Genomic DNA, 27,726 nt, shown 5'->3' with positions numbered 1-27,726 from the left:
TCTTCTCGAGCCCTGGAGTAGTACATTTGTCCAACCACAGCATGAATCCTCTTTTCAAAAACACTAACACTAGCTCCAAGCTAGCGTTAGGTTTTCTATGGTAAGGGTGCCCTTCTTCAAGGCGCTGTTCTCTGAGCATTGCAGGGAATAGAAAAAGACCTAATTTAAATTTCTTTGACTGCATTAGAATGCTATTTGTGCTGATCTGGGGTGAGCCTGGTATTTCCCGCAGTAGGGGCCTCTGAGCATTGTGCCCAGAGAACGTGGGTGCTAATCCAGCACTAACATCCTCTAGCTGTTAGTGCAACCCCCACAACACCAGCCTCCCCAGTCTAAACTGAACTGCAATGATTTTGCTGCATACTTTGCCAACAAAATTAAAAGTCTTCACCAGGATTTACAGGCAATCCCACCCAGTGCTCAACCAGTCAACCAGGGATGCACAAACTCGCCCCTTCCTAATAGAGACAGGGGAACACTTTTAACCTAATGACAGAGGAGAGCCTTGACAAACTTCTAAGAGACCTTCGACCAACTACCTGCTCCCTCGATCCCTGCCCATCAAAGATAGTGCAGCAGGCAAGTATGGGCCTTATAGAAGGCGCCACAAAAATTGTGAACACCTCTCTTTCTAATGGGCAACTACCAACAGCATTAAAAAGGGCAGTGTTTCGCCCTCTGCTGAAGAAAAACAACCTTGATCAGGACAAACTTGAAAGTTACAGGCCAGTATCCAACATCCCGTTTCTAGGGAAACTCATAGAATGAAACAGTCTGTGTTCAACTTAATGAATGGTTAGAAAAGAGTAACTGGCTAGATCCATGTGGATTCAGACCCGGTTATGGAACAGAAACGGTCCTCATATCCCTGCTAGTTGATCTTCACAGAAACCGAGACAAGGGACTCACCTCGATGTTACTACTGCTAGATTTCTCAGCAGCTTTTGACACTGTGGATCATGATATCTTGCTAGCATGACTGACAGAAACAGATAGCAGACCGCCAAGACCTGTCGTTTCTTTCTTTACAACATCCGTAAAATCCGCCCCTTTCTTTCCGAGCACTCTACCAAAACCCTCATCCACACCCTTGTCACCTCTCGTTTAGACTACTGCAATCTGCTTCTTGCTGGCCTCCCACTTAGTCACCTCTCCCCTCTCCAGTCGGTTCAAAACTCTGCTGCCCGTCTCATCTTCCGCCAGGGTCGCTTTACTCATACTACCCCTCTCCTCAAGACCCTTCACTGGCTCCCTATCCGTTTTCGCATCCTGTTCAAACTTCTTCTACTAACCTATAAATGTATTCACTCTGCTGCTCCCCAGTATCTCTCCACACTCGTCCTTCCCTACACCCCTTCCCGTGCACTCCGCTCCATGGATAAATCCTTCTTATCTGTTCCCTTCTCCACCACTGCCAACTCCAGACTTGGCGCCTTCTGTCTCGCTGCACCCTACGCCTGGAATAAACTTCCTGAGCCCCTACGTCTTGCCCCATCCTTGGCCACCTTTAAATCTAGACTGAAAGCCCACCTCTTTAACATTGCTTTTGACTCGTAACCACTTGTAACCACTCGCCTCCACCTACCCTCCTCTCTTCCTTCCCGTTCACATTAATTGATTTGATTTGCTTACTTTATTTATTTTTTGTCTATTAGATTGTAAGCTCTTTGAGCAGGGACTGTCTTTCTTCTATGTTTGTGCAGCGCTGCGTATGCCTTGTAGCACTATAGAAATGCTAAATAGTAGTAGTAGTAGTAGTATCAATGGTACAGTACTTGCCTGGTTCAGACCCTATCTATCAGACAGGCAACAATCCATAATGTTTGGCAGCAACTCATCACCACCATGGACACTGACCTGCGGGGTACCACAAGGATCGATACTGTCACCTATTCTGTTCAATATCTACCTCAAGCCACTAGCTGAGCTGATTCGTCAATGGACACTCAGTTCTACATCTATGCAGATGATGTGCAGCTACTCATACCCATTGATCCTGACTTACCTACGGCCTTGAATAAACTGATAACTTGTCTAACATCAATTCAAGAATGGGCTAAACACAACAAACTTTGCCTGAACCCAAGTAAAACCGAGCTTCTCTGGGTCCCTAACACAAGTGGATACATACCTGACATCAAAATCCCTTTTGGGAAGTATGAACTCCCCCTTCAAATCATAAGTCAGGAACCTTGGAATACAGTTAGATTCAACACTTACTCTGATTCCCCAAATCCAAGCAACCTTCAAGTGCTGCTTCTACTATTTACGACAGCTACGCTGCTTCTCTCCTTACATTGAGAAGGTAAATCTTACCCCAGTTGTGCATGCCATGGTAGCATCAAGACTGGATTACTGTAATGCATTATAGAATGGTCCAGCTCCAGTTGATTCAGAATGCAGAAGCAAGACTCATAGAAGGTTGCAAGCGACATGATCACATCACACCATTTTTGCAAAAACTTCATTGGCTACCAGTACAATACATGGCTAAATTTAAAACTCTTATGTCTGATCTTCAAAGCCCTGAAAGGAAATGGCCCCGAGTATCTGAAGAATAGGATGATCCTCCACACACTGCCAAGGACACTAAGGTCCTCCCAAGGACTTTCACTAACTACACCCACTCCAAAAGACATTACACGATGTGATACCCGCAAGCAAGCCTCCTCCAGATTAGCCCCCACACTGTCGAATGCATTGCCTGAAAGGCTCCGCTTAACACAAGACTATCTGTACTTCAGGAAGCAGGTGAAAGCTTGGCTCTTCAACCAAGCCTTTAATGGAAGAAGTAACTAACCTGATAGTCTCACTCACACACACAAGAATTGACTCAGGCTGCACATACTGCAGCTGGACATGTTTGTTTATTTATTTGTTACATTTGTACCCCGCGCTTTCCCGCAGGTTCAGTGCGGCTTACATAGTAATAGGGTTACAAGGTATTGCAGAGAGAATACAAGCTGTGGTATAACAGAATAATGAATGGAGATATCCAGATAGGTGGGATGTAAGTGGTCAGAGGAGGGAATAGTTTGGGGGATAGCCACTCCTAGCCTAACTGAGACCTCATGTGCAACTTTCTTCAAATCAGTCACCTTACTTTCAAATTCTTCCTACTTTCTTACTCATCTATATGTTACAACTTTGCCTTACCCTTCACTACCAGTTATAATGTTCTATTACATATGGTGGTGTCATTGTAAGTAGTATACCATGCCATATTTTGTATTGTTACTTGAATATTTTTACTGCTGTAATTTCTTATTGCTCATGTTTGTTCTATTCTTTCAAAAAGGCGGTAAATAAATCCTAATAAATAAATAAATAGCCCCCATATTTGTTTCTGAGCATCGGGGCCTTACTGCCTTTTTAAGAGGAGCCACTAATAGCATCCACACTAGTTGCACAGCTAAGAGCATTTCAGTTCAGTAACTGCAGAAGACCCTTGCACTTCCTGTGCATTAATTTTTGCTGCTAAAGCACAGTAAGTGCAAAAAGTTGCCGCACTGTAAAAAGGCCCCATGATTTGAAGTGAATTACAATCATTGTATTTCTCTGCACTTTAAGGGGACTACTATTAATAATAATAATAATTATTTATTTATTACATTTGTACCCTGTGCTTTCCCACACATGGCAGGCTCAATGCGGCTTACATAGTAACAATATAAAGAATTACAAATTCGTAAGAAGAATATACAGTTTGTAGTACAATTAATGGGGTTAACGGATAAGTAAATTGAGCATAGGAGGGATTGAGTCCAGAAGGAAATGAGAGTTGGGAGGTAGGCGTAGGAAGATGGAGAGGAATGGAGATGTGGTAGCAAAAAGGATAATGGGAAACACGGTCAACGTATAACAATTGTCAAGAATCATGTGGGCAAGCTTTGGTTAGGTTGAATCGTTAGGATAGGCTATCTTGAAGAGATTTCTATAGCGCTAGAGGTAACACAGCACTGAACCCATTATATGCAGGTACTTTCTCTATCCCTAGCGGGCTCACAATCTAAATTTTTTTGTACCAGGGCAATGAAGGTTTAAGTGACTTGCCCAGGGTCACAAGCAGTTGCAGTGGGAATTGAACCCAGTTTCCCAGGATCTCAGTCCGTTGCACTAACCATTAATCTACTCCTCCACAAAACTGTGTTTAGCACTAATGTGATTAACACGGGGTAAAAAAAAAAAGGCTTAAAACACATTAAAGCATTTTGTGGTATTTTGCCCTTAAGCATGCATTAATCACAAGGGGGGTTTTTTGTTGTTATTTTTTCGTGAGGGGATGCGTCATATGTGGGGAAGCAGTATCCAGCTAGTGTGTTCATATTAGTGCGTGTTAACTATATAGCACAAAATTAATGTGGGAACACATAGCACCTCCTAAATAGCAGGCGGTAAGCGCCCCCTTGATATCTTTCTTTCAGGTAATATGCGATGATGTGAATATTAGCACATGACCTGAAAAAAATAATTTTATAAAATGCATTAAACACTGTCGCATTAGAAATGGGCTTAGCGTGTAGGAATGTTCTGTGTTAAAATTTACTAAGCCCATTTCCTAACACATTTTAATAAGTATTGAATTAAGTATTCACAGCAGGCATGGAGAAAGTGCATATGTAAGTAAAATACTGCTAATTCAACACACCTGTACTACACCAAGAGATGTCTAATAATGTGTGTCATCAGTGGTATTGCTAGGAAACGCATTAGTTCTCTCTGGGGCATATGATCAAAGGTAAATGTGGGTGCTAGAGGCTGTTAGCACTGGACTAGCGTCTGCATTTATCTGCGCCTTATGATCAGCTGCCCATAGCACCGGAACGAAAGAGCGTGCAGCAGATCAACGCAAGTAGCATGCTAATGTATGCTGGTGCACTCTTTCTTTCTGGCGCCCCCATGATTAACGGTAGAGTGCGCTGAACAACAGTGTTCTACCGCTCAAAACCTTATGCCAGATTGGAGCTGGCATTCAGGCAGGAGGGGAGGCAGCACAGCAGCCGGGTGACAGGATGCTGCTGTGTCAGCCAGGGTTCCAGTGGACCCCCACACCACCCCCTGGACACCGACACGAGGGACTGGAGGTCCGGTGGACCTTCAGCCCCTTAACACCCTCCTCCCACAGAAAAATGTGCTGGAGGTCACTGGGGCTTCCATTCCATATAAGGGAGAACTCCCTTATATGGAATGGAAGCCCTGCCCAGCCCTGGACACCGCCATTTTGAAGGTGGCGCTCATAGGAGGAGGGACTAGGATCACGTCCCTTCTCCATTCAAGGTAGTAGGGGTTCAGGGGGATTGCAGTCGGTCATCGCTAGACCACCAGGTTATGTGCTGAAGGTCCGGTGACCTCCAGCACTCTTTTCTGTTGGGGGCTGGTGTTAGGACTGGCGGTCCAGTGGACCTCCAGCCTCTTGTGTTGGTGTCCAGGGGAGGGGGGGCCTGAGCAGGTCGTGGTCGCAGGAGGGTGTGGAGGGGTAGTCCCTTGGAATGTTTGACAGGTCCGGGCTGTCAAAAGCCGGACCTGTCAAACAAGTGTGGGAGGATTGTGCCCGAGTACATTCTCGGGCATAGTCCTCCCGCACTTCACCCCTATGATCAGAGCTAATAGTGTGCTTCAATTTGCATGCTATTAGCTCTGATCATAGGGATGGTATAGCCCTGTGCTGTTCCGGCGCTATTTTTAGAGCGCTGTTTGGAATAACACAAGTCTTCTGATCATCTGCCTGTTAGCAGTTTTAGGTGGTAAAATATTAAAAATAAATCTTGACAATAGAAAACAGTTTGGGTTGCTTGTAATTTATTTTGTTATTGATGTAAGTTTTCTATTTATAGACAGTTAAATTTATTTCCTACCTCCTTGCCTTCTTTCCCTTTTTCTCCAGAAGCCCATTTAACGATAATTTACCAGTGTCATGCATTATTAGCAATCTGTTGTGTAGCTGATAATGTGCTAGCTACACTGCCAAGGATTTTAGCCAAGTTACATTCAGTAATCCATTAGTAATGTACATCTCACTTGTGTTTATATTCTCTATTTATTGAAATTCTTGGAAAGTTTATGAAAGATATAGTTCCCTTTTTTAAAATCTATTTACTCTTGATATTAAATTTAAATCTGGCTCCTTATTGGGGGAAATGTATAAAAGGGGTGCCTATCAGGCTTATTTTCGAAAGAGAAGGGCGCCCATCTTCTGACACAAATCGGGAGATGGGCATCCTCTCAGGGTCTCCCAAATCGGCATAATCGAAAGCCGATTTTGGGCATCCTCAACTGCTTCCTGTAACGGGGATGACCAAAGTTCACGGCACCGTAGCGAAGGCAGGACTGCGGCGTAATTAGGAGATGGGCGTCCTCGGCCAATGGAAAAAAGAAAGGCGTCCCTGACGAGCACTTGGCTGGCTTTACTTGGTCCATTTTTTCTTGAGAAAAAGCCGTGAAAAGGTGCCTGAACTGACCAGATGACCACCGGAGGGAATCGGGGATGACCTCCCCTTACTCCCCCAGTGGTCACCAACCCCCTCGCACCCTAAAACACTTTAAAAGATTTTTTTGCCAGACTCTATGCCAGCCTGAAATGTCATACCCAGCTCCATGACAGCAGTATGCAGGTCCCTGGAGCAGTTTTAGTGGGTGCAGTGCACTTCAGTCAGGCAGACCCAGGCCCCCCCCACCTCTTACACTTGTGGTAAATGTGAGCCCTCTGAAACCCACTGTACCTACTTGTATGTGCCCCCCTTCACCCTTTAGGCTATGGTAGTGGTGTACAGTTGTGGGGAGTGGGTTTGGGGGGGCTCAGCACCCAAGGTAAGGGAGCTATGCACCTGGGAGCAATTTCTGAAGTCCACTACAGTGCCCCCTAGGGTGCCCGGTTGGTGTCCTGGCATGTGAGGGGGACCAGTGCACTAAGAATGCTGGCTCCTCCCATGATCAAAGGGCTTGGATTTGGTCGTTTTTGAGATGGGCGTCCTCGGTTTCCATTATGGCCGAAAATCAGGGACTACCATCTCTAAGGTCGACCATCTCAACATTTAGGTCGACCATCTCTAAGGTCGACCTAAATGTTGAGATTTGGGCATTCCAGACCATATTATCGAAACAAAAGATGGACGCTCATCTTGTTTCAATAATACAGGTTTTCCTGCCCCTTCGCCGGGACGTCCTTAGAGATGGGTGCCCTTAGAGATAGTCATCCCTGTTCGATTATGCCCCTCCACGTGAAAAGGCCAAAAAGTCACCTATTTTAAAAAGCAACACACTTAGGGGGCCCCTTTTACAAAGCTGCAGCAGAAAGTGGTTGTAGAGCGCCCTTATGTGGGTCTTTCCCACCTGCTTTTAGCCCTGGCTGCAAAATGGCCGATTTTCTATTGCTGGCATTAATGGCCATGCGCTTATGTTGCTATTAGTGCGTGGGCTCTTACCGCCACCCATTTTGTATTGGTAAGGGCTCACACGTTAATAAGAGCGCAGGAATATGGCTGCATTAACCTATTAGCATAGACACGCTCACTCTCCATCCTCCCGATCACACCCTCAGCCAAAAAATAAAATTTATTTTTTAGCCTGTTGGTAACTTGTGCACAGCAGGATTATACCACGGGACATCTCACACGCCTAGCAGTAAGCTCCCTTTAAACTGCAGTGAGCACACAATACTTACCACTGCTTGGTAAAAGGACCCCTTAATGAAGTAAGCACCCAGAACCAGTCCTAATAGCATGTGGATTCACACATACAAATCTGTAGCTGCTCCAAAGATAAATATGTATGTACATCACAACTCCACCTATGCTCTTTCCAAACTGTGCCTCTGGAAATGATTATGGTGGGAATTCCATATATGGCGCCTAAAATCAGGTGGCAGGATGATGCGCGGTAAGCGCTAATTCTATAAAGGCAGTTCCATCAGTGGGCTCAATTTTTTAAAGAAGACACCTATGTGAGAAATCCAAAAAAGTACCCAGATCCAATCCCAATAATATGCAAATGCTGACACAGGCATTTTTATCTTCTCCAAGGCAGGTGTAAATGACTGTGTATTTTACACATGTACTTGGCATGTTTTATAAAATATGTGCATACATAGCAACTCTGCTGTGCTCCGTCCAAGCTATGTCTCCTGGAATACTTATATGTGGTGCATGTATAAGTGCACACCATCTTGGCAATTATGTTAATGCATGTATGTACAGTATACCTTCACACAGTTTCATAAAAATAATTTTCTGTGTGTAAAACAGACTTTACTTGCAAAGAAACATTAATAATCACCAAAAATGGTAAAGATGTTTTTTCTGTTCATTTTCACAGAACCAGGCGTTGGATTAGGGATTGGTGTCTGTTGTCTTACACTAGAAAACAGCCTTCCAGGAATTTACATTCACAGTCTTGCTCCAGGGTCCGTGGCCATGATGGATGGTAGACTAAGGTCAGTTCTAAACTGCAAACAAAATATCTTGATGTATTTTATCTCATAAAACCTTAAGGCAAAATACATGAATGCTATCTCCTCAAATTGATCACCAGAATGAGAGTGATCATGCTAAAATATAATCATTTTCATAGGTTTTAAGGTGCATTCTAGTACCTATAAAACACAAGTATATTAAAAAGCTAATACACTGTAAAGAACTGGCTCCTAGGAAAATTTAGATCAACTGTTGGAGAAGTTATATGAGAGTAGATGTATAGATAATTCAAATGAGATTTTCTGTTTGGAAAAAGTAAAACCAGCTTGAAGAAAGTATTACTCTGCAAGTGACCCTGCTTAAGTATATTTCTAATGTCGTCTTTGGCTGTCTGCACAAGAAAAATGTTTATAGAATATGCCAATTTTTAAAAATGTATTGTACTTTACAGAAGCAAATAAATAACCTTTATAATGCCTGCAGTAGGTAGCAAATTTCAGATCTTAGAACTGCAGGCTGTTTACATGAATAAATACAGTGTATTTACTTTTTGTCTATTAGATTGTAAGCTCTTTGAGCAGGGACTGTCTTTCTTCTGTGTTTGTACAGCGCTGCGTACACTTTGTAGCGCTCTAGAAATGTTAAATAGTAGTAGTAGTAGTAGTAATATTCACATCTGGACTTTCCCCAGAGTCTTGCGGCAGGAACTGCCTCTGGGACAGCTGTTGTTTCCTTCCAACGTCAGTGTGGCTTTTGCTGAGCTTGATCTGTGTGGTATCCAAACTTCTTGATTGTTCACATAGTCTCGCAAGAATAGCGTGGAAGTTTGAACGCTGTTTAACTGAAACTCACTGAGAGCAACACCGTCCTAAAAGAAAACAGAGCAGAAGTTCTTTAGACAGTGCCAGCAGCAAGACTCTGGAAAAGGCTGATGGGAGGGGAAAAGAGTGAGAAGGATTTAGAGGAAATAAAAAAGTTAGTTACAGGGCTGTTGCTAGGTTTTCTGGTGCCCCCAGCAACCTTAAAAGTTAGTGGACCCCCCCCCCCCCGCTCCCCAAGTCCAACATCTCCTTTCTCTTCCTTCCTCCCAACCCCACTCCCTCCCCCCCACATCCAGCATTCCCCTTCTCTCTACCTCCCCTCCCCAGGGGCTGCAGAATTCCTGTTTGTATGGGTAGTCCTAGGCACTGCCCCCAGCTCTACCTCCAGTTCCCATGCCAATTTACAGTTAGTCAATTTTATGTAAATCATACACCCTTTATGTAACAGAGCATTAAGTGCAGGGGAGTCATCACATGGGCTGTCAGCTACATGCATAACTTACAGAATACTGTACAAGAGGAAAGGAGGGGGGAGTCTCAGTAATCCTTGATCAGGTGAGGTTAGTTGGGGAAAGTACAGATAGGGAGGATCACCACAGAAGGTCAAATGGGGCAACAGACAACATCCCACACTCTGGAAGTTAAATTACGTGGAGAGGCAGAGTAAGATAGACCATGAAGCAAGGAGAGGGATCTATAAGAGATGGGGGGGAGGGAGGTGGGAGGGAAGTGGGGAATAGCACTGGCTAGGGCAATACTCCTTGCATATAGGAGGGACTTGTGTATTATCAGTTAGTGTAATCTTATGGAAGAGTATATCAAGTGGAATCATCAACACACACTGTTGGAATATAGATAGGGCAATATTACACAGAGTAATACACGAGACATAATTATTGGAATTTAATGTTTGAGTTTATTGTTTATCGTTACACACTTGATCTTTAACTGTACAAGGATTATGTTCAAAGGTATTTTAGAAGAAGGGAGGGAAGGGAAAGGGGAGAAAAGATTAATAAAAACTTTGATGATAGAAGTTTAAGGTTACTATGTATAAGATGGAATTGTTTGTTGCCAGATAAATACTGAATAATATGGAAGTGTTTACCATGTGGAATCATCAATAAAAATCATTGAAACAACTTACAGAATACTGCAAGTTATGCGCTTAGGCTGAGGGGAAATATAATAGGGGTCTATAAAATACTGAGTGGAGTGGAATGGGTAGAGGTAAATAGCTTGTTTATTCTTTCCAAAAATACTAGGACACACAGTGAAGCTACTAAGTAGTAAATTTAAAACCGGAGAAAATATTTCTTCACTCAACATTCAATTAAACTCAGGAATTCATTGCCGGAGAATGTGGTAAAAGCAGTTAGCAGGGTTTAAAAAAGGTTTGGATAATTTTCTATTAGTCCATAAGCCATTATTAAGGTAGACTTGGGAAAAAATCCCCTCTTATTTCTAGGAGAAGCAGAATAAAATCTGTTTTACTGTTCTTGGATTTTGCCAGGTATTTGTGACTTGGATTGGCCACTGTTGGAAACAGGATATTGGGCTTGATGGACCTTCATACTGTCCCAGTATAGCAATGCAAACATAAAAAAGTGGCACATTTAGACATGAATGGTTATTAGTCTCTGACTCGGAGGAGCACACAGTGTCGGCAACCAAATAAGATAGGCAGAGCAGTAGCAGCAAAATGAGATGCTCCCATTGCTCTAAAAACAATTTTATGTTTAAACTAGGAAAAAATGCCCGTTTCTGAGCGGAATGAAACGGGCGCTAGCAAGGGGCCCCCTCCCTCCGTCCCTCGAAGCTACTTGCCTTGTTCGCTGTGGGCCGTTTCGGCCCTCGAGTGTCAATAGCTCCACTCTCGATGTCATGACGTTTTGACGCAAGGGCAGTGCAGACACTCCAGGGCACACCGGATATCTCGGGCGCCTCAACTTCCATGGAGGCTTCAGAACGTTGGGGTTGCCTTTTATATATATAGATATCTTTATTAAAGTAGTTAAATAATATACACTATTCATCACAACCTCATAGCACCACTATAGTACAATTATACAAACGTAAAGAGTTGCAAACAATTTTAAAGTGCAGGGCACACAGGAGAAGGAGCAGCTGGGGAGGGCTAATGCTGGTGGTATTGTGATACAGAGTCAACACAACAGGTAAGCAGTGGCAAGTTTTGGCTTCCCCTGAACATCTGTGGGTGTCCTGAAAACCTGACTGGCTGGGTGTGTCCCAAGGACTGGGCTGAGCACCCCTGCATTAGACACTAGACACAGTAGTAATGAGGCTAGTAGCTATTTGGCCCCAATGCAGAGAAGTATGCAGAAGACTTTATAGTAAGCACAATGCTAGAACTTGAACGTGAGCACTGAAGAGGATTAATTTATTCTGCTGTAGAAGTGTCTGTGAGGATCTAATAGCATTTTTGTTAACCTGCTCTGAACCTAGTTTTAGGGAGAGTAGTGGACTATAAGTACTCCGCATTTTTTTCTTTTTGGGGAGAGCAACTTTTAAGACAGAATGAAAAGTGACATTCCGTGCACAGGTCCAAGCAAAAAATTTGTATCTATGCATGTACTGCGCTGTTCTGCACACAAATATTTTATGTGGAAGAAGTTTCTATGAGGCTGATATTTATCCGCAGAATAACATTCCAGCTCACGCATGGATATGTGCTGAAACTTGTATTTTGCTCAGTCATGCACATAGTAGTACCTGCCCTCAGCACAGAACCTTGTACACATGCGTGTCTGTTTTGCTTACCATGATTGGTGCACAAGTTCGGCATTCTTCAAATTTGCATCAGTAAGCAAAACTTCCTCATTTCTTTAAAGTTAGAAGCTGTGCTGTCAGCCATTGGGACACAGCTCTAATGCATAGTTTTCTCCCTTAGCCCCCCTGCTCTGTGAAAGAAAGGCTTTTCTAATTAAGTGAAGGGAGGCACTTTGTCCTGTATCTCCCTGCTTGCTTGTTTACCCTACAGCTACATTGGTTTTTATGGTGCATAGAGACTATCTTTTTCCAAGTTATGTGGAAGAGCATTGCATTCTTTCATGTGACTCCATATGTTTTGTTTTTATGATGGTTTTCATTTATTATATAATACTCTGCTAGTTGTAATATTGTCTTATGTACAATGTATTAAGACTTATGGCAGAGATACTGACTACATGGAAATCTTAAAAATCTTTAAACAATGAGTTGATCCATAGAGTTCAGACTCATACCAGGACTTTGTTCTGTTAGAGTATGAGAGATGAGAGGGGAAAACCCCCCACATCATCTTGTACACCCAATTTAAAACTTTGTTTGCCTGCTATAGTCATCTAAGTTGTATAAATGTAATAAGAAAGAAACATAGAATACAGTAGATGATAAAAAGACCTTATGGTCTATGCAGTCTGCCAGATTGGCAATGCAGTGTGCCACAGAGCTTGTTGACTTTTTGTTTTCCTCTCACCAGAGTAAGATGAAAAATAAATAAATAGAGACAAATTGGGAGAAATAAAGAAAGTCCAAAACATCAGCATGTGCCTGCTATCCTAATGACAAGTTTACTATAGCTAGCCAAATGCTCTGAACAGTGAATCATATCATTAATGAAATTAACTTAATAAGTAAACTATGCTAAAAATAAATTTCTTTGGCAGTCCCTCTTCCAAGGCAGCATGTACTGAATTAAAAGCTGTTGAAAAACAAGAGAGTGAAGCATGTAGATTTTGGTTCCTCATTTTGGTTTGGTACTTGAAATCTAGTGAACCTTCAGGAACCCAGAAGCAGCACTATAGTAATATAATTAAATGATGGCAGAGAAAGAACAGCATGACACATGCAGTCTGCCCAGATAGGTTGCTAACATTTACTTGCCACTCCATGCAGGTCACAACCCTTCCCCCCAAAACAATTTTTAAAGTGTGAAAGTCATTTAAGCTTTTGCTTTAAGTGGAAATGTTCTATAATTTTATTGCATCCTCTTGCCATATAGAGATCCTCTGTGTTTATCCCATGCTTTTTATGAATTCTGTCACTGCTTTTGTCCCCATTACCTCCCGCAGAAGGGCATGCAAGACATCCACTAACCCTTTCCATGACAATTTATAAACAGAACATAGTAACATAGTAAATAATGGCAGATAAAGACCTGTGTGGTCCATTCAGTCTGCCCAACAAGGTGACCAGAGTTACACCTCTTTATCCCCTGTTTAAAGTGCTAAGGTTATTTAGGTTTTGTTTTGATTCCATCCTCTTCCTATATAGGGATCCTTTATGTATAATTCTAACAGTTTTTGTTCCCACCCTTAGGTCCCTCACCCAGTGTGTAAATCAGCCTCTCTCTCCCTATTATATACAGCAAATTTGGATTTCTGCTCCACAAGTGTATCACTCTGCACGTCTTTGCATTAAATTTTAACTATTTCTCCGTGTCACAGGATAATGCAGAAACAGATGGTTAGGCATCTCTGCAAGATGCATATCCGGACGTGCTCTCCTTAGCTTGATTCTAGAATAGCCACTACCAATGTTTCTGTTCTTCCCACTCAGTGCTACGTCAGAATCTCCTTATGTACCACAACGGACGTTGCCTCTCTTGGAAAAACTGTGCAATTTTTGTATACTCTTCACCATGGAGTTAACCAGTGCCAACCCAAAGGGCCATATCTTGATACCAGAGGGAGTAGAGGAACATATTCTGTTCACTTGTGACCAGTGGACTCTTCTGGAGTACCTACGGTTGCTGGCACCACCGAGGTAGCCCCTCAGGGTATGCTTCAAAAGACTCTGACTACAAGCACTGTGACCCCAAAATCTATTAATAGGAAAACTCCATTTGCTGACCAGCACACTGTATCGCATAAGCAACCTATAGCAGTTCCACCACCGTCACCGAACCATAGTCAGATCTACTACTTATCATTTCTAAAGCGCTACTTGACGTACGCAGCACTGTACACTTGAACATGAAGAGACAGTCCCTGCTCGACAGAGCTTACAATCTAATTAGGACAGACAAACAGGACAAACAAGAGAGATAAGGGAATATTAAAGTGAGGATGATAAAATAAGGGTTCTCCTCTGCTTAACGGAGTTCACCTCACACAACAGCGCAAAAACGTTCCCATGATACCACTCTTTCACCATGAGTCAGAGTCACTCAGCCACTTCAACCAACCCCCCAAAAAGTCAAAGAAACTATCAAAAACAAAGCATTTACAAGAACAGCCTGTATATCAGTCTGCTGCTCCAACTTCTTCCTAACCAGTTCAGGATGTTGCCTCCTTACTACTTCAGTTATTTCAAAAGGGACTTCAACAACCTTCTCTATCTTTGGCTCCACTTCAGCCACAATTTATTTTTACACCTATGCCAGTTCCTCACATGTTATCCCCAGTGTCCTCGAGGTACTTTGACTTCACCTCGCCCACAAAATACTCAGTGGGGCTACTCTTCACCAGAACCTATAGAAGTATACTCTTCAGATGAAGGACAACTTCAGCACGTGTCCAAACCTGATCAACCGTCTACCTCTACAGCTGAACTGTTACTATTTATAATCAATTACAAAAGAAATTATTGGAGAGATGGTGGTAAGGGTTTATGCTGGAAACAATGTGGAAAGAAAGGTACAGTCAAACATTTATGGTGAGACTGCCCAAAAATCCACAAGTATGGGTGAGTGGTATGGAACAAAATATAAGCTTGCACTGGTGAGGATTGGACTTTGAACAAACAAGCGTACCTGTTAGGTCTGTTAACCAACTTGGTTCATCAATTCCGGGCCACCCAAAGGGATGTCTCATCCACGCATACTGGCTGCAAAACTAGGAATTGCCAGAGGTTGGAAAGATAAATCAGGTCCATTGTTGGCCTTGTGACAAGGGATCATAAGAGAACTCCAAATATATGACAAGCTAACTTTGGAAATTCGTGGTCGTTGGCATGAATACACCAAGGTGTGGAGTGTTTTCAGTTCTGACCATGTTTCTGAGTTAAAGGAGAATAGATTATTTATCATGAAGAGTAACCGCAGTGCAATAGAACTTTCTGGGTAAACCTCCCCCCCCCCCCCCCCCCCATATGAGCAGGTTGTGCATTATTTCCTATGAAATTATGATTTACAGCATTACCGTTTATTATCATACTGGATGCTGACATTGTTGGGTACTATAAAAGTTGGGCCTTTGAGGATTGCTTTTTGTTTACTTTGTTTGTACGTGGGTGAGGTGGGAGAGCGGGGGAGGGGGTTGGGGAAAGGGGAAATGTGGATTTGGGGTGAGCATTTTGTAACACTGTCATCTAAACTGATCACCTAGTGTTTTCCACTGAAATTGAATAAAGAATACAAGTTTAAAAAATACACTTTGTCTTCCAAATTAGAAACAGAATTGTTCCCTCTCAAAACTTCAGACAGTAGAAACTTTGTTCACATGATATACAAACTTAGCACGTCTACTCCAATATTGGACATGGGTTGTTGAAATACTATCACCTATAATAATCTTCTTGGTCTGCATTCTGCAAGTACCCTTTGATATAAATTACATTTCATATAATCACTACCAAAGTAAATAAATACAAAATCAAAAGGTTATATGCAAAATCTCACTGTGGAAAATATGTTTCCAATACAAGAGAATGTCCTTTAATGACATCCTTAGACACTGTTCCCTTTCTGAATGCTACCAGATGTCTGCAGATGAAGAAAGAGGAGACGAGGCACCCCACGTGACCACCAAGCAGTGTTTTCAGAAAGGTTTTGTGTTCTTCCACTGGTTTCTGCAATCCTTAATTTAAAACTTACAGATTTGTACCTCTTGCCCGGTTTCGTTTTTTTTTTTAGATCTCTGGTAGGTTACAGTCTTTCAGCATTCACGGTGTGAGCTTCACGTTTCCCAGTGAGATAGGGGTGTTTCATTCTTAGCTCTTTGATGGTTGGAGAGATTCACCCTGTCTTTCCATACTTGTGTCATTTCTTTTTATGGTATGTTTTAGAGGAATTAATGAATTGGCCAAGAATGTGCTTAAGTTCATCACAAACGCAAACAAAGTGCCAGCACCAGTGCTTAAATCAATGCATATATTCAGCACCACTTTCCATATAAATAACAATACTGAATGTATGTAGTCAGTGATGACTCTTCTAGCACTGTTCATTAGATCTGTCTGTGCTGTTCTGCAGGATAAAACAAAACAATAACTTATCTGTTAGTGTCTGAATTTCACTGCTACATAGGACCTGAAATTCAAAAGATTTATGCCTCTAACTTTGAGAGCTATGCTCCTAAATTGACCTCTCCAAAAATTTACTATGACTTTATATTCAGAATTTCACTAAACTCCTAAATTCAGGAGCATAAAAACTGGGTGATAATAGGGGCAAATGTAAGATAGGGAAAAAAAATCTTACGAGCTTACCACTAATTTTCAGATAAATTAGGCTCCTAACTCTAGGCAAATGAATGGCAGATCTAAACTTGTACACTTTAGGGGTCCTTTTACTAAGGCGTGCTAACAGATTTAGCTCAGTGTTTCCCAAGTCCAGTCCTGCAGTACCTCTTGCCAATCAGGTTTTCAGGATATCCATAATGAATATGCATGTACTTGATTTGCATACACTGCCCCCATTATATGCAAATATTCATTGTGGATAGCCTGAAACACTGAATTAGCACACACTAATGATTAGCGTATGCTAAATGATAAGATACTCATTATATTCTTATTGTTCTGTCCTTTGACAGCCTTGCACTAGTTTATAATGTAACCCTAAAATGTGTGTAATGCCTTTACTGTTGTTCTCACTTCTAAGGATTTTCATTGCTGCAGTTCTCACTGCAAAGATACGTGAGCAATGCATTGTGTGTAATGTAGTTCACAGCAATGAAGCCACACATGCCTGTTTGTATAAGAACTGTTACTATTGGTTTGTGCTGCTGCCTAGACCTCCTCTCTTTGTCAGCCAAGCTTGACTCCTTTGTCTACTTGCTATCATTTCCTGGTCATTCTTATTATCTCTGTCCTGAGAGGTCAGCCAGGTACGACCTTTCCCTCCAATCGAGGGCTGTCCTCTAGGACCACCCCTTGCTACCCGATGGCAGGCTCTGTCCCCATTGGTCTATTTACTCCCTCCTCCCTGGGCCTGTGTGAGCCCTCCTTAGCCTCTCCCTCGCCATGAGGCATTCTCCATCTTGCTTCAGACAGCACTTGTCCTGCTAAACTCCCTGGAATGAACTTGGTTTTTTACTTTGAATATATCTTCCTAATGAGATATTGCACTCTCCAGTCACCCAGCTCTGAGCCACTTCTACCTGTTCAACTATTTTCTCACCTCTGCAATAAAGCTGCCTCTCTTCAGATTTCTACCTCCAACCACTGATACAGCTCTCAGAATTACGTTGTCTCTGTGCCCTGGGGCAACACTTCTGAACATCTGACTGTGAGTAAATTATCTGTGTTTATTCAATAAAGGAAACTTCAGAAAAATAGAGACTTCAGGTGTGTGCTGGTGTGCCAAGGTTATATTTCAAGATATTGAGACTTTACAGTTAACAAGTCTTAAGAGGCTTGACACTTATGGGCATCTTATTATTTAGCATGCACTAAATCTGTTAGCGCCATAGTAAAAGGACCCCTTAACGTTTAAGCTGAAAACTTTGACTCCTAAATTTGACTGAAAATAAGGCACAGCTTTAGGAACCTAACTTAGGAGCTCAGCTTTTTTTGAATATTGGATATATAATTGCTAGCATCACACATGCTCCTCACCTAACCTGGCCCCTAATTATACAGATAAAATCTGACTGACAGTTAAATTACAACTGGCAAAATATCCCTATAACTTGTGAAAATCTGTGGATAAGCAAGTTAAATTGCATTTGCCACCCACTGGCAAACACATAGCTTGCTTTGACTATCAGCTCATAGGATTTTTGTCTTTGTAGAAGCTTATGGAGCATATTTATGTTGATGAGTATGTTTTCTGCTTAGAACTGTGTAAGAATTCTTTGTTTATAAAACAGGCTAAAAGTTGCAAAATTTGTCCATTCTACTGCATTATTGCCTTGTTTATTTTTAATCCTGATAAAATTCTGTGGAATAGGCCAGCCACAATTTTCTGTCTTTTCTGTGAAATATTATGCCATTAGAACAGAACTTACTATTTTCAAACATATTCTCAAAATAAAAGTGTTGTTTTTCACGCATCCTGAAAACTGACCCCTTTGGTTGAACTGTGAATTCTATCATGGACATGTATGCCAAAATGCTCATTGCTTCTGATGCTTTCTTTAAATTATCAACAAATAGAACCCTTCAAGGCATTTTAAATTTGAAGCAAATACTTTTCAAATTGATCAATGGTCTAGTGCAAATAATAAAAGTTGGTTTATTTGTGTCTGTAGTCGGGGAGATCAGATCTTGGAAGCAGATTCAGTGAGTCTGAGGCATGCAGCTTTGAGTGAAGCATATGCTATCCTGAGTGAGTGTGGCCCAGGACCCATTGGCCTCATCATCAGCCGTCATCCCAACCCAAAGGTGAGTTGCAAATTCAAACTTGTCCTTTGTTGTGTTCAAACAACAATAATGGCCATACTTGCAAGTTACCACTGGGGGTCCTGTCTTGCATGGAAGCTTCTAAAAAGGGAGAAAGTTATTACCACTACCCTATTACAGAAGTGAATCGTATAAGAGGTCATTTTATAAAGTAATTCCCCCACATAGGTGGCCACATATGCACATAAATGGCATCTCATAAAATACCACTTAAAAAAAGAGAGTTTGAAACAAAAGTTTTGTAGATGTCTCTCTTTGCTGTTAAAGGATTAAACCCACGAAAATCCTTAGTTTTAAATTAATCAACAGGGAACCTCAAAGCTCCTAATAGGGAAAATACTTAAAGTATTGCTCAATCCACTATTAAAGTCAGGAGTAGAGTACTATCATAGGTCCCAGTGAAAGGAAAAACAGAGAGGAAAAAAAAACAAATACAAAAAACTCATGTATACATGAGAAAAACGAATGATCTAAAAAAAACCTTTTTCCTTCACTATATATTTTAATTAGCAAAGTGAGACATCAAACTACAAAACCAACAATACTGGGAAAAACCCGGAAGAGCTACCCACGATTCAACATATATTAGATAAGGATAACCCCCCATACTCACACTAATACATCAAGCCTCTACCTTCCATCCCCACCTAGGGTCTTTGGCTTGCAACCAAGCTATTCTACATTAAAGAAGAATGGTTATTTCCTTGTTGTCCTCACAAAAAACCTTATATAGTGAAATATAGGAATGTATTAATTCACTTATCCTTAGTGCTTGGCTCCACGCTATGGTGTCCTTTGAAAGTCAGGCTGATCACAGCAGTGATCCGAACAGTCATCCAACTATTCAGCATAAGTTCATGACACCATCAGACTATAGTATCCTTTGGAAGTTAGGCTGTTCACAGTGTAGTCGGAGAGATAATCCAATTATTCAACATAAATTCATGACACCATCCCGTGTCACCCTTCAACAAGTGCGCCTCGTTTTGCCCAATTATTGGCTGCCTTAGGAAGGGCAGCACATAGAGTCCACAACCGGACCTCAAAAAATAACAAAGCAGTAGCAATCACATGACTTTCCAATTTCCTCTGGAGTCTTTCATGAGGTACTTTGTCAAACACCTTCTGAAAATCCAGATACACAATATCAACTGGCTCACCTTTATCCACATGTTTGTTCACCCCTTCGAAGAAATGTAATAGATTGGTAAGCGAAGATTTCCCTTCACTAAATCTATGTTGACTTTGTCTCATTAATCCATGCTTTTGAATATGCTCTGTAATTTTGTTCTTTATAATAGTCTCCACCATTTTCCCAGCACCTACGTCAGGCTCACCAGTCTATAATTTCCCGGATTGCCTCTGGAACCTTTTTTAAAAATTGGCGTTAAATTGGCCACCCTCCAATCTTCTGGTACCATGCTCAATTTTAAGGATAAATTACATATTACCAACAACTCCGCAAGTTCATTTTTCAGTTCTATCAGTACTCTGGGATGAATACCATCTGGTCCAGGAGATTTGCTACTCTTCAATTTGTAGAACTGCCCCATTACATCCTCCAGGTTTATAGAGAATTCATTCAGTTTCTCTGATTCATCAGCTTCCCTGCCCACAAACATACCCCTTTTGAACTGCACACTTTCCTACAAGATTTTGCTTGGGAGCAAACCTCACGTGCATCCGCGGATGATGCCACTGAATAGAGGTCCCTCAGGTATTTTTATAGCCCATTTCTAAACAGCACATAACCATAAACAGTATATGGCTAAACAGCACATGACTCATTGTCAGGGCCCTTGACTCCTCATGTGATGCTGACCTCTAGAGTCTCAAGAGCTGGGCTAAGCTATATAGTTTCTGCTTTTAATAGAGGTCACCTATAGATCAGATTCCACACTGATCCTATCTTCAGACTCCTCATAGTGTCCTTTTCCATCCATCTATATATTTATCGATCGATCGATAGATAGATAAAGGATCTAATAAACTTTTAAAATTTTGGACATCCTCTAGCTTCCATCTTGTTTGTTACCTTCACTATATTTGACGCATCTGTGTGATTGCGGGGGTTCCTGTTCTTCTGTTTCTTTTGAGGTGTTTCATAGTTAACATACTGCACTTTGCGCATCCTAACTGACTAACACAGAATTAATGCAGGATCACTTACTGCCTGCTAAATAGGAGGGGCTAAGTTCTTCCATGATAATGGGCAGCAGGTAATGCATGATTTGCAGTGGAAAATACTGGGACTTCCCCCAATTGGTGCTGCATTAAATTTGCAGCTACCACGTGGAGGGGCATAATCAAAAGGGACGTCCTCATTTCAATTTGGACATCCTCGCAAAACATCCCCATCCAGGGGCGGGGAAACCCGTGTTTTCGAAACAAGATGGACCCATCTTTTGTTTCGATAATACGGTCAGGGATGCCCAAATCCTGAAATTTGGTCGTCCTTAGAGATGGTCGTCCCTAGACTTGGTCATTTCTGATTTTCGGCGATAATCGAAACAAGGATGTACATCTCAGAAACGACCAAATGCAAGCCATTTGGTCATGGGAGGAGCCAGCATTTGTAGTGCACTGGTCACCCTGACATGCCAGGAGACCAACCAGGTACCCTAGGGGGCACTGCAGTGGTCTTCATAAATTGTTCCCAGGTACATAGCTCCCTTACCTTGTGTGCTGAGCCCCCCAACCCCCCCTAAAACCCACTACCCACAACTGTACACCACTACCATAGCCCTTACGGGTGAAGGGGGGGCACCTAGATGTGGGTACAGTGGGTTTGTGGTGGGTTTTGGAGGGCTCACTGTTTTCTCCACAAATGTAACAGGTAGGAGGGGGGTGGGCCTGAGTCCCGCCTGCCTAAAGTGCACTGCACCCACTAAAACTGCTCCAGGGACCTGCATACTGCAGTGATTGACCCGAGTATGACATCTGAGGCTGGCAATCAATATTTTGAAAGATGTATTTTGAGGGTGGGAGGGGGTTAGTGACCATTGGGGGAGTGAGGGGAGGTCATCCCTGATTCTCTCGGGTGGTCATTTGGTCATTTCAGGCACCTTTTTGTGCCTTGGTCTTAAGAAAAACACGACCAGGTAAAGTTATCCAAGTGTTCTTTAGGGACGTCCTTGTTTCTTTCGATTATGGGTCAAGGACGTCCTAGTGTTAGGCATGCCCATGTCCCGCCTTTGCTACACCCCCTTGAACTTTGGCCATCCCTGCAACGGAAAGCAGTTGGGGACGTCCAAAATCGGGTTTCGATTATACCGATTTGGACGACCCTGTGAGAAGGACGTCTATCTTTGGATTTATGTCGAAAGATGGGCGTCCTTCTCTTTCGAAAATGAGCCCAATAGTAAACTCCTGTGTTAAGCCGCAGTAATTGCTACCACAGATTAAGATGCCTTAAAATAGATAACAAATTAAAATCACTAAACAAATATGAATAGGAACAGATTTAATAATAATTCTCAGCAAAATAAAATCCAATAAATACGTCTGTACCAGCCAGATTGTATCCGAATATTGTGCTATTGTGCAATTCTTAAGGCTATTTAAGGCTCTAGGAAAGCATGCTCAAAAAATATGGCTTGAGTCCCTTTTTAAAATGGGCAAGGTTACAGAAAGCATGCTCAAAAAGAGCGACATTACTCAAGAGCCTTGTCTGCCAAGTTTTTCATACAAGTTACACCACGTACACATGTAAGTGGCTGATTGTACAAAATTACACATCCAAGGAGAATTTATTAATGAGCTTAACTATAAAACTCAATTTGTTATTTTTCAGGTGTTAAGTTCAGAGATGTATAGATAAATCCCCCCACAGTGATAGTATGAGCGATCAGTTCTGGAAGTGGGATGAAGCACTTTATGAAAACAAGCAATTTGAGACCAGTTTCTGAACACACACAGCTCGTTATTCAAGAACAAAAACATATGGATTGCCTGGCTTACTTTGGCTTCAAAAGGAAAAATGTTCAAAATAACACACAAACAGTTTGAGCATGTTCCTTAGAGCTTCTTCCTCCTAGTCTGGGCCTCTTTGCTGAACTCTGGGCCTGGGTTTTAAGCTTATTTTTTGAGAACTGACCTCTGTAATGACTTCCTTAGCTAAGTTCCTGTTAAGGTAAATCAGGGTTATTGTGCTTTTTAAGGTAGACCGGGATCTGTTGTATACATTCCTTCATGTACCCTTAATCAGTCTCAATAGCAAAATGTCATAACATTCAAACCACAGTTCATAGCTTCTGACCAACGATAGAAGCTGTGAACTGTAGTTTGAATGTTATGACATTTTGCTATTGAGACATTATTGATACCACAGTCATCTGAGGTCTTTCCCCCCACCATTCCGTCGTGGTGTTAAATTGCAGTGAGTTGGCGTCTCACTTTGTATTTTTGATTGAGTTTAGACATTTGGTGAGTGTGTTTTCCAAAATATGAAATACATGTATACTTCCAAAGCCCTTCAAAGCTGTGTACTCTATGGCACTGGTTCCCAAACCTGGTCTTGGAGGCACCCCAGCCTTTCAGTTTTTCATGATATCCACAATGAATATTCATGAGAGAGATCTGCATGCACTGCCTCTACTGCATACAAATTTCTCTTATCAATATTCATTGTGGATAGCCGGAAAACATGACTGGTTGGGGTGCCTCCAGGACCAGGTTTGGAAGCCACTGCTCTATGGCATTAATAATAATAGTAGTAATAATATTATTATTTATATCCCAATGTATCCAATGTGACAGCGGATTACAACCATGCATAGAGGATGTCATATCATGTGTAGAACAATAGAACAGTTCTCTGATTGGACAAACTGGGCTGAGAAAGACTGCTGGCACGAGGTGTGCACGTGGACAGTAGATGTAAAGTTTTGGTCCGCTAGGATCACTTAGCTAACCAGATGGTCATTGTCATTAGCTTGGCACAAGAATGCTTGTCCTCTAGATGATATAATTAGGCCCCTGGCCTTGCAGATGGCCCTCCTTATCAGAGGCCGTTTTAGGTTCACCATTAAAGTTTATGTGGTTAAGTGCAATATTCAGCTCCTGACCGCATAAGCTGAACCGCTTAAAGATAGGACTTCTATTTATGCAGCCCAGTTTAAGTGGTTATCTTATTCGGTCAGAGGCTGAATATACTGCTCCCAGAATGCCCACAAGTTAGCTGGTTTTGGCCCAGGTGCTAACCTCGAATATTCAGTGGCGTTAACCAGTTAAATGCTGTGCTGCAATCAGCCAGCCCTATGCAGTTTAAGCCTGCCTGCTTAAAATGCTTTGAATATGGGCTGGGTAGTCTTTTCAGTATTTAATTTCAGTCTGAACTAATTAGCCCAGCATTATGACTTTTGAAAACACCCATGTCTGCCAAACTGTCCTCAAATGATAATAAAGAGGGAATCATAATAGCTATGTTGACTGCATACGAGTATAAGCTCACCTCAAAGTAGTCAAAAAAACTGTAGACATCAAAATGTTAGAGGATTGGAGGGGCGGGGGGAACAACCCTGTGACACTCCTGCTATTGACTTCCAAGCATCTGAGGTATACAATCCCATCTTTACTTTGTATGTACTATGTATGTATGTTCTATACCTCTTCTACCACTTGAAAGCATAAAGTAGAATATAAGGCTTACAAAGTATGTAAATATTGAATATATTTATTTATTTATTTTTAATTTATACCCTGCCTAATAGAATTAAGCAGCTTCCAATAAAAAAAGGGGCCCATCTGTTATGCAGCATAAATGTAAGCTTATCGTATCCCATCACAGTCCACACTTTCTCCATTCATTCATCATACTTAGAGCCCTGCGCTTCTCTCCAAGATCAGGCCACAGAATTCCTCTTTCCAACCTTCCTCCCCAAACCCCAACAAAAACCTCCCTGGGTCCATCACTCTCCCACTTTCCACACCTTTCTCATTTTATCTGCTCCCTGTTCCCAAAAGGATCTAATCACCCGACAATCTCACCACATATGGAAAAAGTTACCAATCTCATTACAACTCTCCCACCAGCACTGCCACAGGCCTCTTAAGGGTTTCACCTCCCTTACTGAAGTGGAGTAGGCTCTATAAATCAATTTAATCATCATGTGCCTCCAGACAACTGCAACTGTGAAATTCCCCGATATATTACTTTCCAGTCATCCTCCTGCAACTAACACTGTAACCACTCTTATCATGCTGCACTATGGGGATGATGCTGAACCAACTCCCATTTGTCTCAAACACTTATAAACCCAAGAGAGTAGTCTCCTATCCCTGCCACACCATCAAGATGATAACTTCTAACTCGAGAGGATGAGCCCGTATTTGGCTTCTCCCATCATAAAGTGCCGAAGGTGAATACCCCCGACTCACTCCAATTGATGCACAGACATCAGGACCCTATCTTGTACCAAATCCTGAAATCCATTCCCTGATTAAGGGGCTTAGAAAAATATGCTCCTGCTTCCCATTCTGCCCATTCTATCCCTGAACAAATTTCAAACACAGACAAAAGGAGCAATATAAATTTCTCCATCTCACCCAATGTATGTCTTGTGACCTGAAATAATATGGTCTTAGAGCCTTAGCTACTTTATATTATCTTATAAGACCAGTGAAATCCAAACCCCTTTCCCTCAGTACCCCAAAGCCAACCATTTCCATTCAATTTTTGCTTTTTTACCTCCTCAAACAAAGGATATCAACTTCTTCTCCAGATTCTTCCACCAAGACTGACGAATAGCTATCAGCAAAGCCGTGAACAGAAACACAAAGCTTGGAATTATCATCATTTTTAACAGTGCTATTCTCCCCATCCAACTTGCTACTATTTCATTCCAGTAATCTAGGTCTTTACTGATCTTCTGTTCTAACAAAGGATAATTCAATTCAAATAACTTATCTGTTCTAGAGGCAACATATAGTGGAGGAGTGGCCTAGTGGTTAGAGCACCAGTCTTGCAATCCAGAGGTGGTCGGTTCAAATCTCACTGCTGCACCTTGTGATCTTGGGCAAGTCACTTAACCCTCCATTGTCTCAGGTACAAACTTAGATTGTGAGCCCTCCTGGGACAGAGATATATCTAGTGTACCTGAATGTAACTCACTTTGAGCTACTACTGAAAAAGGTGTGAGCAAAATCAAAAAATAAATAAAAATATACACCCAGATGATACCATAGAAAATCATTTAGGGCTAGATTCTATATATCTGCATAAATGGTATTCTTTAAGTCACACCTGAAGTTCAGCGCAGTTTATAGAATACATGCTTAAGTGGAGAGTCGCATATAAATTTAGGTGTGGCCATTTGCACCAGTGAAATGCTGATGCCTAAATTTACACACAGAGCACCATTAGTCTGTAATTACGTGTGGAACTGGAAGCGATGCCTTTGTTCCACCCCAAAACGCCAATGACCTTCCTATTTCCACGCACCCTTTTTTTTGGACCATGCGTAAATTTTAGGCATGGATCCTGTGCCTACCTTTATGCGCATTGGTCCCAATTAAATCTAATTAGTGCCAGTTATTGGCATTAATTAGCTTGTTCAATTGAATTGCACTTGCTAATCGGGAACGTGCCTAAATTTGCGCACACAATTTTTGGTGACCTTTATAGAATCAGGGAGTCATTGACATGTTATGTCAGAGTATAATAGCATGGTAAGTCTTCTGATTTCTGAGAATTCCGTTACTTTTAATTTTTTTACCTTTCAGCATTTGTTAAAATAACATTCTTTAAACCGAGTTCTTTTAAACTGAATTAAAATTTTCAGTTGAGATTGTGTATGAGAGTTTTCAATTTACAAACAATCTCTCTCTCTTCTCCTTTGAACATCAGGTTTCTGAGCATGAAATGGATGAAGCGATTTCTCATACAGCTCATCGGGAGAGCAAGGATGCTGGTTCACCTCATGTCTTAGGTAGGTACAGAGTTCTTCAAGCTGTGTATGTTCTTATTCCTTTAATTTTTGTTTATGGGATTGGATGTTATCCCCCTAATTCTATAAACTTGCATACCCAAATTTAGGCTAAGCATGCACATTTGCATGCACAGTCTATAGAATAAGGTTTGTTGTGTGCACAACTTAATTTAATAATTGGCTGTTGAATGGAACAGCCAATTATTGAGTTTAATCTGCATTAATTGATGCTAATTGGCACCAATTTCAATTTGCACACAACTGTACTTAGTCACTATTCTAGAAGCTGTGCTTGCAAATTCTATTGTGCACAATTTTAAAGGGGGCATGGATGTAGGAGGGGCATGGGCAGGTCAGGGCATGCCTAGGAGTTAGTTGTGCAGGTAATAGAATATTAGGCGTTACATACCTAACTGCCAACAGTTAGGCTTGAGCATTTACACCTGGCTTGGACATGGCGTAAGTAGCACGAAATGCGGGCTTAGGCTAGTGTTCTATAATGGCAGTTCTATGTGGAAATGGCATGACAGAATTCAAACTTAGCGTGCGTTATCCTGGCACCTAAATTTTGGCACTCTTTCTTGAATCTACCCCTATACATTCAGTGGACATATTTCTTCCCCTCCCGGCAAGCAAGACATGATCCAGCGCTGGAATGGTTTTGTTTTGTTTAATATTCTAATCTTTTTCTCACTTCCTTTTTGAAATCCCTTTACTGTCAAAATTTGTATTTCTTTTCCATTCTATTTTTTTTTCAAATGTTCAGTTATAAAATTACCCCCTTACTGAGAAGGTGATCAAAGTGGGTTACAACAAATAATAATTACCATAGTAGCAATAAAATCTTCCTAAGTTAATAAACATAAATTTAATTTTCTCCTTGAAAGATACCCTAACCAGAGTCTGTTTAGAAAATATTTTCTCTGCAAGAAATACCCTAACCAAAGACTGGAAAATATTTTGTCTGCCGAAGAGCAAATAAAGTGGATGCAAGTACGTGCT

General features: G+C 41.6%; 1 protein-coding gene across 1 annotated transcript in view; it reads left to right on the top strand.

Moving 5' to 3' along the window:
* Positions 1 to 27,726, top strand: part of PDZD2 (PDZ domain containing 2) — a 307,044-nt gene that overhangs the window by 177,878 nt on the left and 101,440 nt on the right. The window contains exons 11-13 of the mRNA XM_030193000.1: positions 8,311 to 8,428; positions 18,646 to 18,778; positions 26,643 to 26,724. Of these exons, the coding sequence (XP_030048860.1) occupies positions 8,311 to 8,428; positions 18,646 to 18,778; positions 26,643 to 26,724 (333 nt within the window). The remainder of the gene's footprint in view (positions 1 to 8,310; positions 8,429 to 18,645; positions 18,779 to 26,642; positions 26,725 to 27,726) is intronic.

This window comes from Microcaecilia unicolor, chromosome 2 (genome assembly GCF_901765095.1).
Source record: "Microcaecilia unicolor chromosome 2, aMicUni1.1, whole genome shotgun sequence".
NCBI lineage: Eukaryota > Metazoa > Chordata > Amphibia > Gymnophiona > Siphonopidae > Microcaecilia > Microcaecilia unicolor.
The sequence above is the reverse complement of the archived record's forward strand: the minus strand, read 5'-3'. Positions and strand labels throughout refer to the sequence as shown.